General features: G+C 44.3%; 1 protein-coding gene across 1 annotated transcript in view; it reads left to right on the top strand.

The window, feature by feature from the left end:
* The window catches only part of dock9b (dedicator of cytokinesis 9b), a 53,584-nt gene extending 41,225 nt beyond the window's left edge, over positions 1 to 12,359 (top strand). Inside the window, exons 29-52 of the mRNA XM_073462430.1 lie at positions 39 to 150; positions 245 to 423; positions 572 to 679; positions 835 to 946; positions 1,067 to 1,197; positions 2,790 to 2,904; positions 3,017 to 3,083; positions 3,171 to 3,218; positions 3,668 to 3,804; positions 4,240 to 4,355; positions 4,446 to 4,583; positions 4,680 to 4,862; positions 4,970 to 5,083; positions 5,208 to 5,423; positions 5,518 to 5,575; positions 6,381 to 6,487; positions 7,491 to 7,613; positions 8,137 to 8,250; positions 8,943 to 9,089; positions 9,494 to 9,704; positions 10,198 to 10,388; positions 10,485 to 10,585; positions 10,736 to 10,874; positions 11,329 to 12,359. Coding sequence (XP_073318531.1) covers positions 39 to 150; positions 245 to 423; positions 572 to 679; positions 835 to 946; positions 1,067 to 1,197; positions 2,790 to 2,904; positions 3,017 to 3,083; positions 3,171 to 3,218; positions 3,668 to 3,804; positions 4,240 to 4,355; positions 4,446 to 4,583; positions 4,680 to 4,862; positions 4,970 to 5,083; positions 5,208 to 5,423; positions 5,518 to 5,575; positions 6,381 to 6,487; positions 7,491 to 7,613; positions 8,137 to 8,250; positions 8,943 to 9,089; positions 9,494 to 9,704; positions 10,198 to 10,388; positions 10,485 to 10,585; positions 10,736 to 10,874; positions 11,329 to 11,445 — 3,084 coding nt within the window. The 3' untranslated portion in view covers positions 11,446 to 12,359. The remainder of the gene's footprint in view (positions 1 to 38; positions 151 to 244; positions 424 to 571; positions 680 to 834; positions 947 to 1,066; positions 1,198 to 2,789; positions 2,905 to 3,016; positions 3,084 to 3,170; positions 3,219 to 3,667; positions 3,805 to 4,239; positions 4,356 to 4,445; positions 4,584 to 4,679; positions 4,863 to 4,969; positions 5,084 to 5,207; positions 5,424 to 5,517; positions 5,576 to 6,380; positions 6,488 to 7,490; positions 7,614 to 8,136; positions 8,251 to 8,942; positions 9,090 to 9,493; positions 9,705 to 10,197; positions 10,389 to 10,484; positions 10,586 to 10,735; positions 10,875 to 11,328) is intronic.
* Positions 12,360 to 13,734: the final 1,375 nt, after the last annotated feature.

Raw genomic sequence — 13,734 nt, 5'->3', positions numbered from 1 at the left:
GCCATCATAAAATGTGTTTTCTCATGCATTCCTATTAGACTTTGTACGAGTTCAAGTTTGAATTCCTGCGGGTGGTCTGCAACCATGAGCACTTTGTCCCTCTTAATCTGCCCATGCCCTTCGGAAAAGGCAGAATTCAAAGGTTCCAAGGTAAATCACACACTCAACGTCACTTTCATCTAAGTGGAGCGCGGTTTATATTCTCCTTGTCCGCTGCAATCTGTTGACTGATGCCCTGCTACAGATCTTCAGCTGGATTACTCTCTGACGGACGACTTCTGTCGAAACCACTTCCTGGTGGGGCTGCTGATGAGGGAGGTGGGCGGGGCTCTTCAGGAGTTCAGAGAGGTCCGTCAGATCGCCATCCAGGTGCTCAAGGGGCTGATGATCAAACACACGTTTGACGACCGCTACGCTGCGAAAGTGAGCTCTACAACACCTTTTACTGTACTTTGAACACACCATAAATGGATGAATTAAATGAAAAGCGCGTACGCTTCCAGGCCTGGGTTGACTTGAAGATAAATTCAGTCTGACTTTTGACTCATGAGCACTTACTGTGTCATTCCAGAGCCAGCAGGCCAGACTTGCCACCCTCTACCTCCCGCTGTTTGGTCTGCTCCAGGAGAACGTCTACAGACTTGACATCAAGGAGTCAGCCCCCCTCAGCAACCACAATGTAAGCATGACACCTAGTGGTGGGAAATTAAATGGCAGCTCACGTATTCAAAACACGAATTACTGGCTTAATGTCATCTGAACAGGTCACTGTCTTGACTACCAGTGTTTACCTTTCAGCTGAAAGCATCCTCAATCTGTTGCTTTCTGTCCCAGAATGCCAGGGAGGACTCCCTGGTGCCCAACTCCATGGTGACTCCTCAGAAACCTGGGAGCTGCATAGAAAATGCCCTCCACAAAGATGTGTTCGGGGTCATCTCTGGAACAGGTAGATCCGCACTCTTCTATCCTAAATATCTTCATGATGAGCTTAATGTTCTCTGCGTGTGTAAACTGTAGATTCATCATCTTCTGATATGCAGCAAACTATTGTGCTCTGTTCCTGCAGCCTCCCCTCAGAGCTCGACCCCCAACGTCAGCTCAGTGCACCACGCGGACTCCAGGGGCTCTCTGGTCTCCACTGACTCTGGAAACAGCCTCCTGGACAAGAGCAGCGACAAGACCAACTCCCTAGAGAAGGTACATGAATACTTGAATGATACTTCACTTGCAATATTAGTGAATCACACAATCCTATTTCACAATGTCTCATTCCACGTGATAATATATCTAATATCGTTCAATATCACCTTTCGCTGCTGCAGTAGCCTTAATTCCTTGTGGTTATCAGCAAAAAAAAAAAGAAAGAAAGCTGAACTGCATGAACCAGACAGATGTAAGGATATTGCTGGTTACAGGCCATTTCTTCAAAGTCTGGCTGGTTATGATAATACGGTCACTTTGGGCCAAAATCACGAGTACTTTCTTATTGCTAAATCCAATCACAGAATGTCATCTGATTATATCATCAACTGCAGGCATATTAGACCGAAAGTGGTGCCGTCTGTGGTGCACTGAGGTCAGTCCAGCTCTGCAAAGTGAAGCCATACGGTTCCTTGACAAAAAACACTATTGTCCAAGTTTTTTTTCTCATAAATTTGTGGCTTTAATCTCAGAAGATCTCGCAAATGTTTGGACTTTATAGTCTTTGTATTGATGAGATTAAAGTCATAAATTTTTCGTTTGACCAGCTTTGTGATACCAATTATCCAGTATCGCCAATGTTAGGTTATCTGGCTTCAGTGAGCGTAAGGAGATTAAATATGCTTCATGGTTCTGGTCTGTGAGACCTGAAATAATGAGGAAATAAAGCCAATGTCAACAAAACACAAAGTTAAAAGTTGGTAGTTCGCTCAGCACTCCCCTAATTCTGTTTAATTTTACATTATCTGCACTCTTGGACGTCCTCGCTGTCCTCCCACCCCCTCCTTCAGAGCTCCCACTCCCCTTGTCCTTGCTCTGTAACCTTCCCAACCCACTACAAGGAGGGATTTACCAGGAGGCACTCGGTCAACGTTCCCCCTCTCCCCTTGGACCCCGAGGATCAACTCCCACCTATGAACCGCGCGACCAAGCGGGTCACCATGGACTTCTCGCTCCTGTCTGTGCCCCTGCCTCACCTCCTGCAGGACAGCGACAGTGAAAATGACAAACAAGCGGCAGGCCAGAGGGTTGAGGGGAATCACGAGGAAAACTTACTCATACAAGTATTCTGTTTGACCTTTGTGAGCTCTCCGACAGAGACTTTTGGCTGCAGTTGTACAGAATTTAGCAGATGTGTGATTTTTTATGAGCCACTAAACCAGAGTTTTGCTTTTAGTGTCAAATTTAGAGACCAAAAACACTGCTGAAGTCTGTACAGTACGTCCAAAATCCTCCCTAAGTTCCTCCCTACATTCTTCCTCTGAGTGTCCCACGTCAGGGAGTGTGTGTGCTGCGGAGGTTGAGCTGACCTCATGGCCTCTTTCACTTATTTCCTCAGTTGCTGTAATGTAACTGTAAATGTGTTTCTTCAAACCTGCAATTGATGCCGTTATCTCAAAGCACAGAGCTGCTTCAGCAAATGCTTTTGTCCGCCCCGGAGGAAAATACTTGACATTTCTCATCTCTGAAGTTTGGGTTTGAGTGATGTTCCTTATCTCTTTTGAAGTTTTCCGATTTCTGCAACTCCGCCGTCTGCGCCTGATAACGAGAACTTTCTATCCTCTTATTTGTTTTCTGTCTCCCTCTAGAACCAGTGTGCGTCGGCTCTGGGCAGCACTGTGCTGCGCTGCGACAAACTTGACCGGGACGAGATCAAAAACCTGCTCATGTGCTTCCTTCACATCCTCAAGAGCATGTCAGAGGGTAAGACTGTCATCTGAGTGACTGTACTTGATCGTGACACATTGCTGATATGAAAAACTGGCCCACAGTTAATCCTTTCTAAAGATTTTTCTTCCCATGTCCTCCACCCCAGAGGCCCTGTTTGCATACTGGAACAAAGCAGCTCCCTCAGACTTAATGGACTTCTTCACATTAATAGAGTAAGCACAGAACTTGACAAACTTTTATGCAAGTTGAGTCTGGCAATGATCTCCGACTGAGCACCACCTCTTGTGTTTGTCCTGCAGAGTCTGCCTCCATCAGTTCAGATACATGGGGAAGAGATTCATCGTCAGGTACAGTGTTACGTCTCTTATCTCAACTGACTTTATTTGTGTTTAAAAAATTGAACCGAAACTAATTATGTTCCTCATCTATGCAATATGACTCACACTAATGCACAGACTTACAAACACAAACTGACTGACTCTTTTAACCCCTTTGCCTCTGGTTTGTTCTCTCGTCTGTAACACTGCTGGAAAGTTGTTGTTGTGGGTAATGTCGCGGGCCGGGGCCCCTCCTGCGTGGGTAAGAGACTGCCGGTGTCACTTTGCCTAATTAATGCATGATGCTGCCATTAAAGCCACATTCATTTGTCTGCTCTGTTTCTATCTGTTACTGTTCTTCGACACCACTGAGACATTTCCTCAGACATTTCCTCTTGTGTGCCTTTTTATCGATGTATTGACCGTCCTATCATGTGACCGTAGCATACCCGCTAACAGTGTTTCTCCTCTCCCAACAGGAGCCAGGAGGCGGCGGGGCCTGTAGCTCCCGACAGGAAGTCTCTGACTCTGCCTGTGTCTCGTAACAGGGCGGGGATCCTGCATGCCCGTCTTCAGCAGCTGGGAACGCTGGAGAACGCTCACACCTTCAACAACAGTAAGACATCCTGTCCTGTCCTGACTTCTAGAGGACGAACGTCACACCAAGAGGGCTTCGCAGATTTCTTTCTTTCTTTCTTTCTTTCTTTCTTGCTTTCTTGCTTGCTTGCCAGGGCTGGAACAGAGATTATTAGGGCCCAAGCACCAACCAGTAATTTGACTATTTTATGTCTGGTTAAAATATGATTTTAGTTGTTTATTTGGTGAGCAGCTAAACTAAACGTCTGTGTCTTTTACTGACCTCTATAGGCAGCAATAAGAGCTGCAATAACAATGACAGAGCTTATCTCCATTCATAAACAAGCAGAACAGAAGTGCTTGGTACTGATCAACAACCTAATCAAGCAGGTGATGTTTGAGTGAAAAACATATTTACTGCTCCAATAAAGATATATCTTTTAACAGCGACCTTGTGTGTGTGCTATCTGTGCAGTGTACTCTCATACGGAAGCAGACGTGAGCAGCCAGTGTCTGCTGGAGGCCAATGTGTCCACAGAGGTCTGTCTGACTGTGCTGGACACACTCAGCATCTTCATCATGGGATTCAAGGTATCAGCTGCGACAGCCTGTTGATACAAACAACAAAGACACATGACATTTTGCATCTTAATCACATCTTGGTTGGTTTGTCCCCCTTAGACGCAGCTTACTTCAGATCTTGGTCACAACCCCCTGATGAAGAAAGTTTTCCAGGTACATCTCTGCTTCCTGCAGATCCCTCAGTCTGAGGCCGCCCTCAAACAGGTCTTCACCTCGCTCAGGACCTTCATCTACAAGGTGAAAGGGAAATCAGAACATTTGTTGTATTGTCTTTTTCCCTGATAGCTGTATTTGTCACGCATTACATCCTGCCTCCCTCCACGTGTCCTCCAGTTCCCCTGCACCTTCTTCGACGGCAGGGCCGACATGTGTGCCTCTCTATGCTACGAAATCCTCAAGTGCTGTAACTCCAAGCTGAGCTGTATCCGCAGTGACGCCGCCCATCTGCTCTACTTCCTCATGAAAAGCAACTTTGATTACACAGGACGCAAGTCTTTTGTACGAACACACCTGCAGGTATGTGTGTCGAATAGTTTTTAAGCCTTTCTGATGAGTCGTTAACCATGTTCTTGTTGCGTTAGTGTAACATTGATTATCTTTGTTCTTCCTCTCTATTCACCCAGGTGGTCATTGCTGTCAGTCAGCTGATTGCTGACGTCATCGGCATCGGGGGTACCCGTTTCCAGCAGTCTCTCTCCATCATTAACAACTGTGCCAACAGTGACAAGAACATCAAGGTGAGGGGAGAATGATGATACTGTAGCTGCCTTTAGCTAGTGAGCTCAGTTAGCCGTGCAACTAGTGGTCTGGACTGCAAAAACAGGCTCACAAGACTTACATCTGGCTATTGTCCTCTTGTAGCACACAGCATTCCCGTCAGATGTGAAGGACCTGATGAAGCGCATCCGCACAGTGCTGATGGCCACGGAGCAGATGAAGGAGCACGAGAACGATCCGGAGATGCTGGTGGACCTCCAGTACAGCTTGGCCAAGTCTTACACCAGCACGCCCGAGCTCAGAAAGACATGGCTGGACAGCATGGCACGTATCCACCACAAGAACGGAGATCTCTCAGAGGTATTTTTATTTATTTATTTATTTTTATTTGGCCCTAACCCTGCGTTACATCTCTAACCTGTGCCTTGTCTCTGTTTGTCTGCTCCACCTGCAGGCAGCCATGTGTTATGTGCACGTCGCTGCTCTGGTAGCTGAGTACCTGTGGAGGAAAGGTGAGTCGAGGATATAGGAGTCGGAACAGTATGCTAAATAACCGCTGATCGTTTGAACTCAAACACTTTTACAATCCCAATTTATAGAGGCTATATAATGAGTAACTGCTTATCACCGTAGAGAGAAGATTATACAGGAATAAGTGTTGAACAAACTCAATAAATTCATTTGATTCACTTCTTGTGTACTGATGAAAGATTATGGATGGCAACAAAAATGCTTTTGGGCCTGGTGAAGCCAAGGAGGTCGCTTATTAATGCATATTCCTATTTTTTAATGGAGCGATTGATATAATTTGCAGGCGATTTTGAATATCTCCTGCCTTTTCTCTTTACTTATTTACTCTCTGCACTGCTTGTTGAGAAATAAAACGAGCATGTCCTGTTCCACGCACACCTACACATATACACACAGGAACATACACCTTCATCCTCCACCTGAGCAGCCGTCCAAGGGTCATCTGTTTGTTCCCGTGTTAAAAACACTGCATTCTCTAGATAAGATCCCCTCTCGTGTTTCTGCACATACCAACCAGGATACTGTGTTCAGACTTTGGATCCGGGGATCTGTTGTAAAATACAACAGGGTTTTATGAAAGTTCAACGTCAGGTCAGAGTGGGTTGACTTCCCCTCAGAGCTCCTTTGTCAAACACTGCGTCGACCTTTTTGCTCCACAGAGGCTCTCTTATTTTTAAAGATGTTTAACCAAAGAAGCAAATTCGAAATTTAATTTTGCCTTTCACACATTAGTTTTGGGGAAAAAAAACAAAACCACTCATGTTGCTTCTGTATCTGTACGTTCAGGTATGTTCAGGCAGGGCTGCTCGGCTTTCCGCGTCATCACTCCGAACATCGACGAGGAGGCGGCCATGATGGAGGACGTGGGGATGCAGGATGTTCACTTCAACGAGGTGAAACTGCTGTACACTAATCTCCTTACACGCTGTGCTCCGCTGTGTTGACCAAGCATTTAGATGTTTTTTTAAGTTCCTCATTGGCATCACGTGTCACATAATGACCGTCTCTTATCTCCGTTAAGAGTATCAATTGCTCCGAGACGTGAAAATACTGTAGACTTTGACTTGGGGCTTGGTTACATGTGTTAATGTAGAAAATCACTGAGCTGGCACACAGAACGGTCTGGCCTCAGGGTCAACACTCCTGTAGAGGGATTCAGTGTCTTCTTAATCAATGACACTCCGGCAGGGGAAGTGGCTTGTTGACACTAGATTAATTGATTAGTCGACTGAAAGAAAATCAATGGGCATTTGTTTGAATTATAGATTAATCCCTCCCCCCCATGTTTGTTGTTCCAACAGAGCCCCATCCCTGTAATAATATTATTGTACCTGTTAAAGTCATTTTTTAAGCATAAAAATGTCAAACATTTGCTGGTTCCAGCGTCTTCCAGCGTCCAAGTTTCGTTTCCATTCCTAACATTAATCATAAATGGATGCAGAACAAAACATCTCTCTCGTTATATTTTGTCATTTCCCTGCACCAATCTCCTGAAAACCTTTGTACGCCTGGTTTAAAGTATGCGTGAGGTGTACAAATACCAGTTTATGTGTGGGGAAAGCTGCCTGGTCTAAACTGATGTGAAATTGAAAGTGATGGCCAGAGAATTTCTCAGCTTTTATGACTTGGTCAACACATCTGTAGGCAACGAAAAAGCGCTTCCACCTTCCATCTCCTCCTCTGTATAATCCCCCAATAAAAAGAACAGACATGATGGATCCATTTCCTCCCACGTCTGCTGCCTTTACAGGAACATTACGCTCGTTTTAAGTCCACTGTAGCCTTGTAAATCAGAACAAACAGAAATGTCCCCCTTTGCAACAGTAAAATATGCTGAGACTGCAGGAAGCTTATATTTATTCATCAGTGCGTGTGTGTGTGTGTGTGTGTGTTCAGGAGGTGCTGATGGAGCTGCTGGAGGAGTGCGGTGACGGCCTCTGGAAGGCGGAGCGTTACGAGCTCATCGCCGATGTCTACAGGCTCATCATTCCCATCTACGAGCAGCGTAGAGACTTTGAGGTAAACTGAACAGTGATCAGACAGAAGCAGTGCTATAAACCTTTCAGGAAACATGGAGTGCATCTTAGATATTCAGCAAAAGTTGTGTAGTCTTGCTTTAAAGGTACATTGTGTCAAAGACAGCTATGTTTTGTGTTGCAGAGATATCTACTGAAATTAGCATGCTAACCAGCTAGCTCCAAGCCACTTTGTCCCTCAAACAACACTAACTCTCCCAGTCCAGTCAGAGTAAGCTAATATGAGCATTAGCTGCATGGATAATTGAGATAAGCAGCTACAGTTAGCTGCAGTTAGCGGTTACTCTGGTGATATGCTGCCCCCTATTTGTTTGCAGTGTAAATCCGACACGTGCCATTTCTTACATATTGCACCTTTTAAAGCGACAATAATCACTATTTTTATGATAACAGCTCGACTGTGTTTCTATCTTTTATCAAGCAAAAAGTTACTAAAACGTTATTTCTTTAAGTTCTTGGTTGATTTTTGTGAAAATGTCTGCAATCTTTGTGTTTCTGCGGAACAGAAACTGACACACCTGTACGATACCCTCCACCGTGCCTATACCAAAGTGATGGAGGTGATGCATACAGGCAAGAGGCTGCTGGGCACATACTTCAGAGTGGCCTTCTTTGGACAGGTGAAACACACACATAAGCTAACCATGGATGTATTATAGTACTATTTTGCTGAGCATGATTGCTAGCACTCTTAATAAGTCATGTTATCTCTTGCCTTTTGCAATCACATTCACTGTGTTAACACTTCCTAAACACACACACATATGCACACAAACCATTGAGCTTTAGCCCACCTAAAACTCTCTTGTTAATAGAGATGTCTCTTCTTTTCTCCTCCCTCTCCAAGGCTGCGGTAAGTCCGTAGAGGTTTAGCTGTGTGTGTTGGCCTGGTGTGCTAGTCCGCCTCCTCGCATCGTTATATTATTTGAGGCCTGATATTGTTGAGTTCAATTAGTGGTTAAACGTAGCTCTGGATCACCTAGATTTAGCTCCTCATTGGCTTGTGATTGCTGAACGGTGGTGGAGAGGAACTGCACATGCATGTTTTTGCATTGAGTAAATGGTGTAGAGTAAGTTTTTGTTTCTTTTTTTTTTTGATTGTCCTATAAGTGGCTTTGTATGCAATACCTCATTCAAATGAGGTATTGCATACATGTGTTTTATTGGGTTTTGTTTGTCCGTGTACTGCTTGTGCTGTGTCAGAAACGTGTTTAGTTTTTAAAGGTTAAAAGTCGTCAAATTCTGAAGCAGAACTCCATTTGTACGGCTGAATTCAACACCAGTCTCCTGACCTGCCTCCTCTCCTCCACAGGGCTTCTTCGAGGACGAAGATGGAAAGGAATACATCTACAAGGAGCCAAAGTTCACTCCGCTGTCTGAGATTTCTCAGAGGCTCCTGAAGCTCTACTCCGACAAGTTCGGCCAGGAGAACGTCAAGATCATTCAGGACTCTGGCAAGGTGGGATCACGTCTGTGTGTGTTTATGTGACGGGAAGTGGTGTAGACCCTGACAGTTGTGCAATGGCCCTGGGAGAACATGTAATAGGAGGTTTGTAGTGCAGAGTTCAGGGACGGCGTTCAGAAAAGTCATGGTTACAAAACAACATACAGCAGCATCGCTACAGTTCATTGACTCTGGATGAAAGCTTGTAAATAAGCCACTTACAATGCAGGTTTAAGTTTATTAAAGGGGCAGTTCACCCCAAAACAAACTTACTTGGAGGGCTATTGCTAGATTTTTTTTTGTGAAAGTTGACGATTCTTACATATTGCACCTATAAGGTTTTCCCAGGACCACAGATATTTTAGGGCTGTCGACGTTTGAGTCAAAATAAAATATATCTGTCTCCTGTGCACTTACAGGTGAACCCGAAGGATTTGGACTCCAAGTACGCCTACATCCAGGTGACCCACGTCACACCCTACTTAGACGACAAGGAGCTGGAGGACCGGAAGACCGACTTCGAGAAGAGCCACAACATCCGGCGCTTCGTGTTTGAGACGCCGTTCACGGTGTCGGGAAAGAAGCAGGGAGGGGTGGAGGAGCAGTGTAAACGGCGGACCGTTCTCACCAGTAGGTCATGCACACAGTGATGAAAATGATTTGCCATCATCACAGCAGTTTAGACACAAATTTGACTTGTACGAGCAGGAGCAAGAAACGCACCGTGTGGCTTATTTATCACAGCGGCAACATCAGGAAGCAGAAAGCAAGAATATTTCCTGGTTGTTCCTGGTCCCGAAACATTAATCAGATAAGATCATGTGAGGTTTATTCACTTGATCCCAAAGTTCATGTAGTTATCTTTGATGGTAATAATCCTGCTGACTGATAATGACTTGGCTGCAGGCAGGGGTGTGTTTAGGGCCTCAATATTTGGCTGTACTGTCGCCACAGGTCTTTTTTTTTTTGGCAGCAGGTCTTTTTGTAGTGCCAAATTGATTTTATCTGAATTTTGAGCTGAATCGACATCCCAGCATAGTTTTTCAGTGTTGTTTTGCACAATTCTTATGTCATTTGAAAGCATGATTTAAGTCCTCCCCATCCTCTTCTGTCTCCCATCCAGCCACCCACTGTTTCCCTTACGTGAAGAAGCGTATAGCGGTCATGTACCAACACCAGACCGACCTGAGCCCCATCGAGGTGGCCATAGACGAGATGAGTGCCAAGGTGTCCGAGCTGCGGCTGCTGTGCTCGGCCTCCGAGGTGGACATGATCCGTCTGCAGCTCAAACTGCAAGGCAGCATCAGCGTTCAGGTACAGGTGGCGAGGTCGTGCTGCCAGTTACAAAGGCTGTAAATCATTTCACTCCTTCAGTGTCATTTCTGATCTTTCACCTCCGTTGTTTTCCAGGTCAATGCCGGCCCTCTCGCTTACGCCAGAGCCTTCCTGGACGACAGCAGTGCCAAGAAATATCCTGACAACAAGGTCAAGCAGCTCAAAGAGGTGTTCAGGTACTTATCGATGATGGAAACATTCGCTGCTTATTCCCTTGGTTTGTTCTCGGCCTATGGAAATATGTCCTACCATGTTACTCTGTCACATTCTGTCCTCTGCATGTTGCTTTGAAGTGGCACTAAAACCCTGTCGCATCCCTCCCTCAGGCAATTCGTGGACGCCTGCGGTCAGGGGCTGGGAGTGAACGAGCGGCTGATCAAAGAGGACCAGCAGGAGTACCACGATGAGATGAAGGCCAGCTACAGGGACCTGGCCAGGGAGCTGTCGAACATCATGCATGAACAGGTATAGATGTGGGTTATATCATTCAGACTCCAACTAGCTGTTTTGTTTAGTTCATTTTTACTATTTATGTTCATTGTGCTCATTTTATTGTCCACTGCTGCACTCCTCTGCTCGTTTACTAACCGGGTCTCCTGTCTCCTCTCTCTTTGTGCTGGCCTGAGCAGATTGGATGGTAACAGTGCTTTTGTCATTTGAGGAAGTTACTACAGAAACTGTGAGGGACTGTATGAAAATTATAAAAATGGGGAGACGAGCTCAATCGTATCGTAATTTAAGACAAAAGCAAAGCCCTCCTCGGCGTTGTTGTTCTCTTTCGACCCTTCATTTTGAAACAACTTCCACCAAAACCTCCTCGAATAATTTCCCCACAGTCCCTAAACATAAATGTACGTGCCTGAGTGAGTGTGTGTCACTTTCAAACAACCTTCCTAATCGTAATAATGTGACCTTCCAGATAAACCCAGTGGAGGACGGCACAAGGAGCGCGCTGTCCGACTCCATGGGCATCTTCAACGCCATCAGTGGCACACCGACTAGTGCCAACCCACACGGCTCCACCACCATACTCTGATGTGGATGTTTCACGACGTCTTCACCACCAATGACGGATTCAACTACCTGCCAGTCGAGAGGAAACCATAAAGTACCTGAACACAACCTGAAGCCATCATCCATTGGTTTACTTTACATGTCATGAGCTGGAAAATGTTTCCTATGGAGACTCCGGTCAATACTATTTTGACTTATGTCAGATTTGGGTCATTTATCCTTTTGTATAGTTTATTTTATGTCATGTTAGAGGGGTTTAAGCATGTGATCTGACACAGCAAGTGTGTATCCAATACTGTGACTGACAACACAATGTTATCTTAATCATCGTGGTGTCTTAAGCTCCACCCGAGGGATGTTGTAACAAATGAGGAACATCGGTATTTGAATTTGACCCAAGTCTAAACCTTATCTCTCTTTTTTTAAATCTAGGGCTCCCATTCATGTACAGTGTTTGTACGAGAGTGTTCAAGGAAGTTTTTAATGGAAATAAACAAATGCCACTGCTGCAGCCGTACATGCATTCTTCAGCTGGTGCACAGTATTTTTTACATTTCCCCCTTTTCTATTCTTTCCCATCAAGGCCCTGTTACAGCGGAGGCATCAGAGTTTATCTTTTAAGAATTATTCGCTCTATTTTAGGCCAATGGACGTGTATAGAAACTGTCTAAAGCCAAGTGAACCACAATGTTTTAACCTATTTTCTGTAAAGAAAAAATGGTGTGCAATATTTTCTATTGTTACCGACACTCTTGCCAAAGACATTAGAAAAAGGACTGTGCAATGCAAGACAAGGGTGTGACTGTTTGTAATCTACCCTCTTTGTTTCTCTGTCTGTCATGTAGCTGCCTTTTATTATCTGTGAGGTCAAAATTAAGGAGAACGTTTTTACTTAATGACTGCCCATGTAAATATGTTTAAGACATATAAATAATAAAAAATCTGTCATAATACCCTCTTCTGTGCCTTTGCTTTTGTATGATCTGGTGTAATCATTCATGCAGGAGAAGCTGGACATTGTGGACAGGGAGTGTTGAGATAACACTTCCCTTTATCTGCAGATCACATTTCATCACAGTCAACAGCTTTTGATAAAATGATTTCCTAAGAGTCACTTCTGTAACTGATCCAGTCATGACTTGGCAGCACAACAGTGTAACTCAGTGTCATCTGATCACGAAGTCATCTTTTAGTTCGCTCATGTGGTTCAAAGGTGCAATATGTAAGAAGAATTGCCGACTGTAGCTGCCGTTAGCTAGTTAGCTCAGTTAGACATGCAGTTAGCAGTCAGACTGGGTGCTTGGAGCGAGACAGGACAGGCCAAGGCTAGCTGGTTAGCATGCTAACAATACATAGTCGTCTTTAACATAACATCAGACTGTTATTTCTCCACATTCTGGTGATGTTAATTTTTAAATGTTTTAAAATCTTACATATTGCACCTTTAACGTATCACTGTTGTCTTCTGCTATTAGCGTTTCTTTTGCACTTTATTTAATTTTTTCTAAAAGTGTAAAGTCTTTGAACGTCCAACGCTTTTTGAGGATTTACTTAGGTAGCCAACTGTGGTGCTTTGAGCTAAATGCTAATGTTAGCATGATTAATTTCTCACAATAACAACATCAGCATTTTGATGTTTATCAGGTATGTTGCTAATGTTCACCAGCTTAGTTTAGTGTGCTAAAATTTGCTAGCATTAAAGATGCAATATGTAAGATTTTTTGTTTAAAACCAGAATGTTAAGAAGTAACAGTTCTGATGTTATGTTAAAGATGACTATGTATTGTGTTGCAGATACATCCACTGAAGTCAAAATGCTAACCAGCTAGTTTGTAATACCTAATATCTAAGTTCCCAGGCTGGACAGCTATGGCTAATTGAGCTAACTAGCTAACGGCAGCTACAGTTAGCAGCAGGTAGTTGTAACTCCGGTGATGTGCTGCCCTCTATTTGTTTGTCTTGTTTGGTTCTTACATATTGCACCTTTAAACACACCTAACTAAAATGTTGTGCGTCTGCTTTGAAAGTCAACAATGTGAAGACGTGTGAAGGCATTTCGTTGTGTTAGTTTTACTGAGCACCCTCTCTTGTTTCAGATAAAATTCAAAGCAGTCTCTTATCTGTGAAGAGGAAGCCACAGACGTCCAACTGTCAGTCAAGCTTTACCTCAGAGGAGGAAACACTTTTGTCTGTAACAGAAGGGTGACTCATGATGTACGGCTGGACTGCATGTTGCCATGGGTAAGTTGAAAAGCGGACTGTTAAAATTGGTTATTGACTCGTTAAATTGATAGATTTCTGCCTCAAACTA

Source organism: Pagrus major, chromosome 24, assembly GCF_040436345.1.
Source record: "Pagrus major chromosome 24, Pma_NU_1.0".
NCBI classification, from domain to species: Eukaryota; Metazoa; Chordata; class Actinopteri; order Spariformes; family Sparidae; genus Pagrus; species Pagrus major.
Note: the sequence above shows the minus strand (reverse complement) of the source record. Positions and strands in the feature narration are given on the sequence as shown.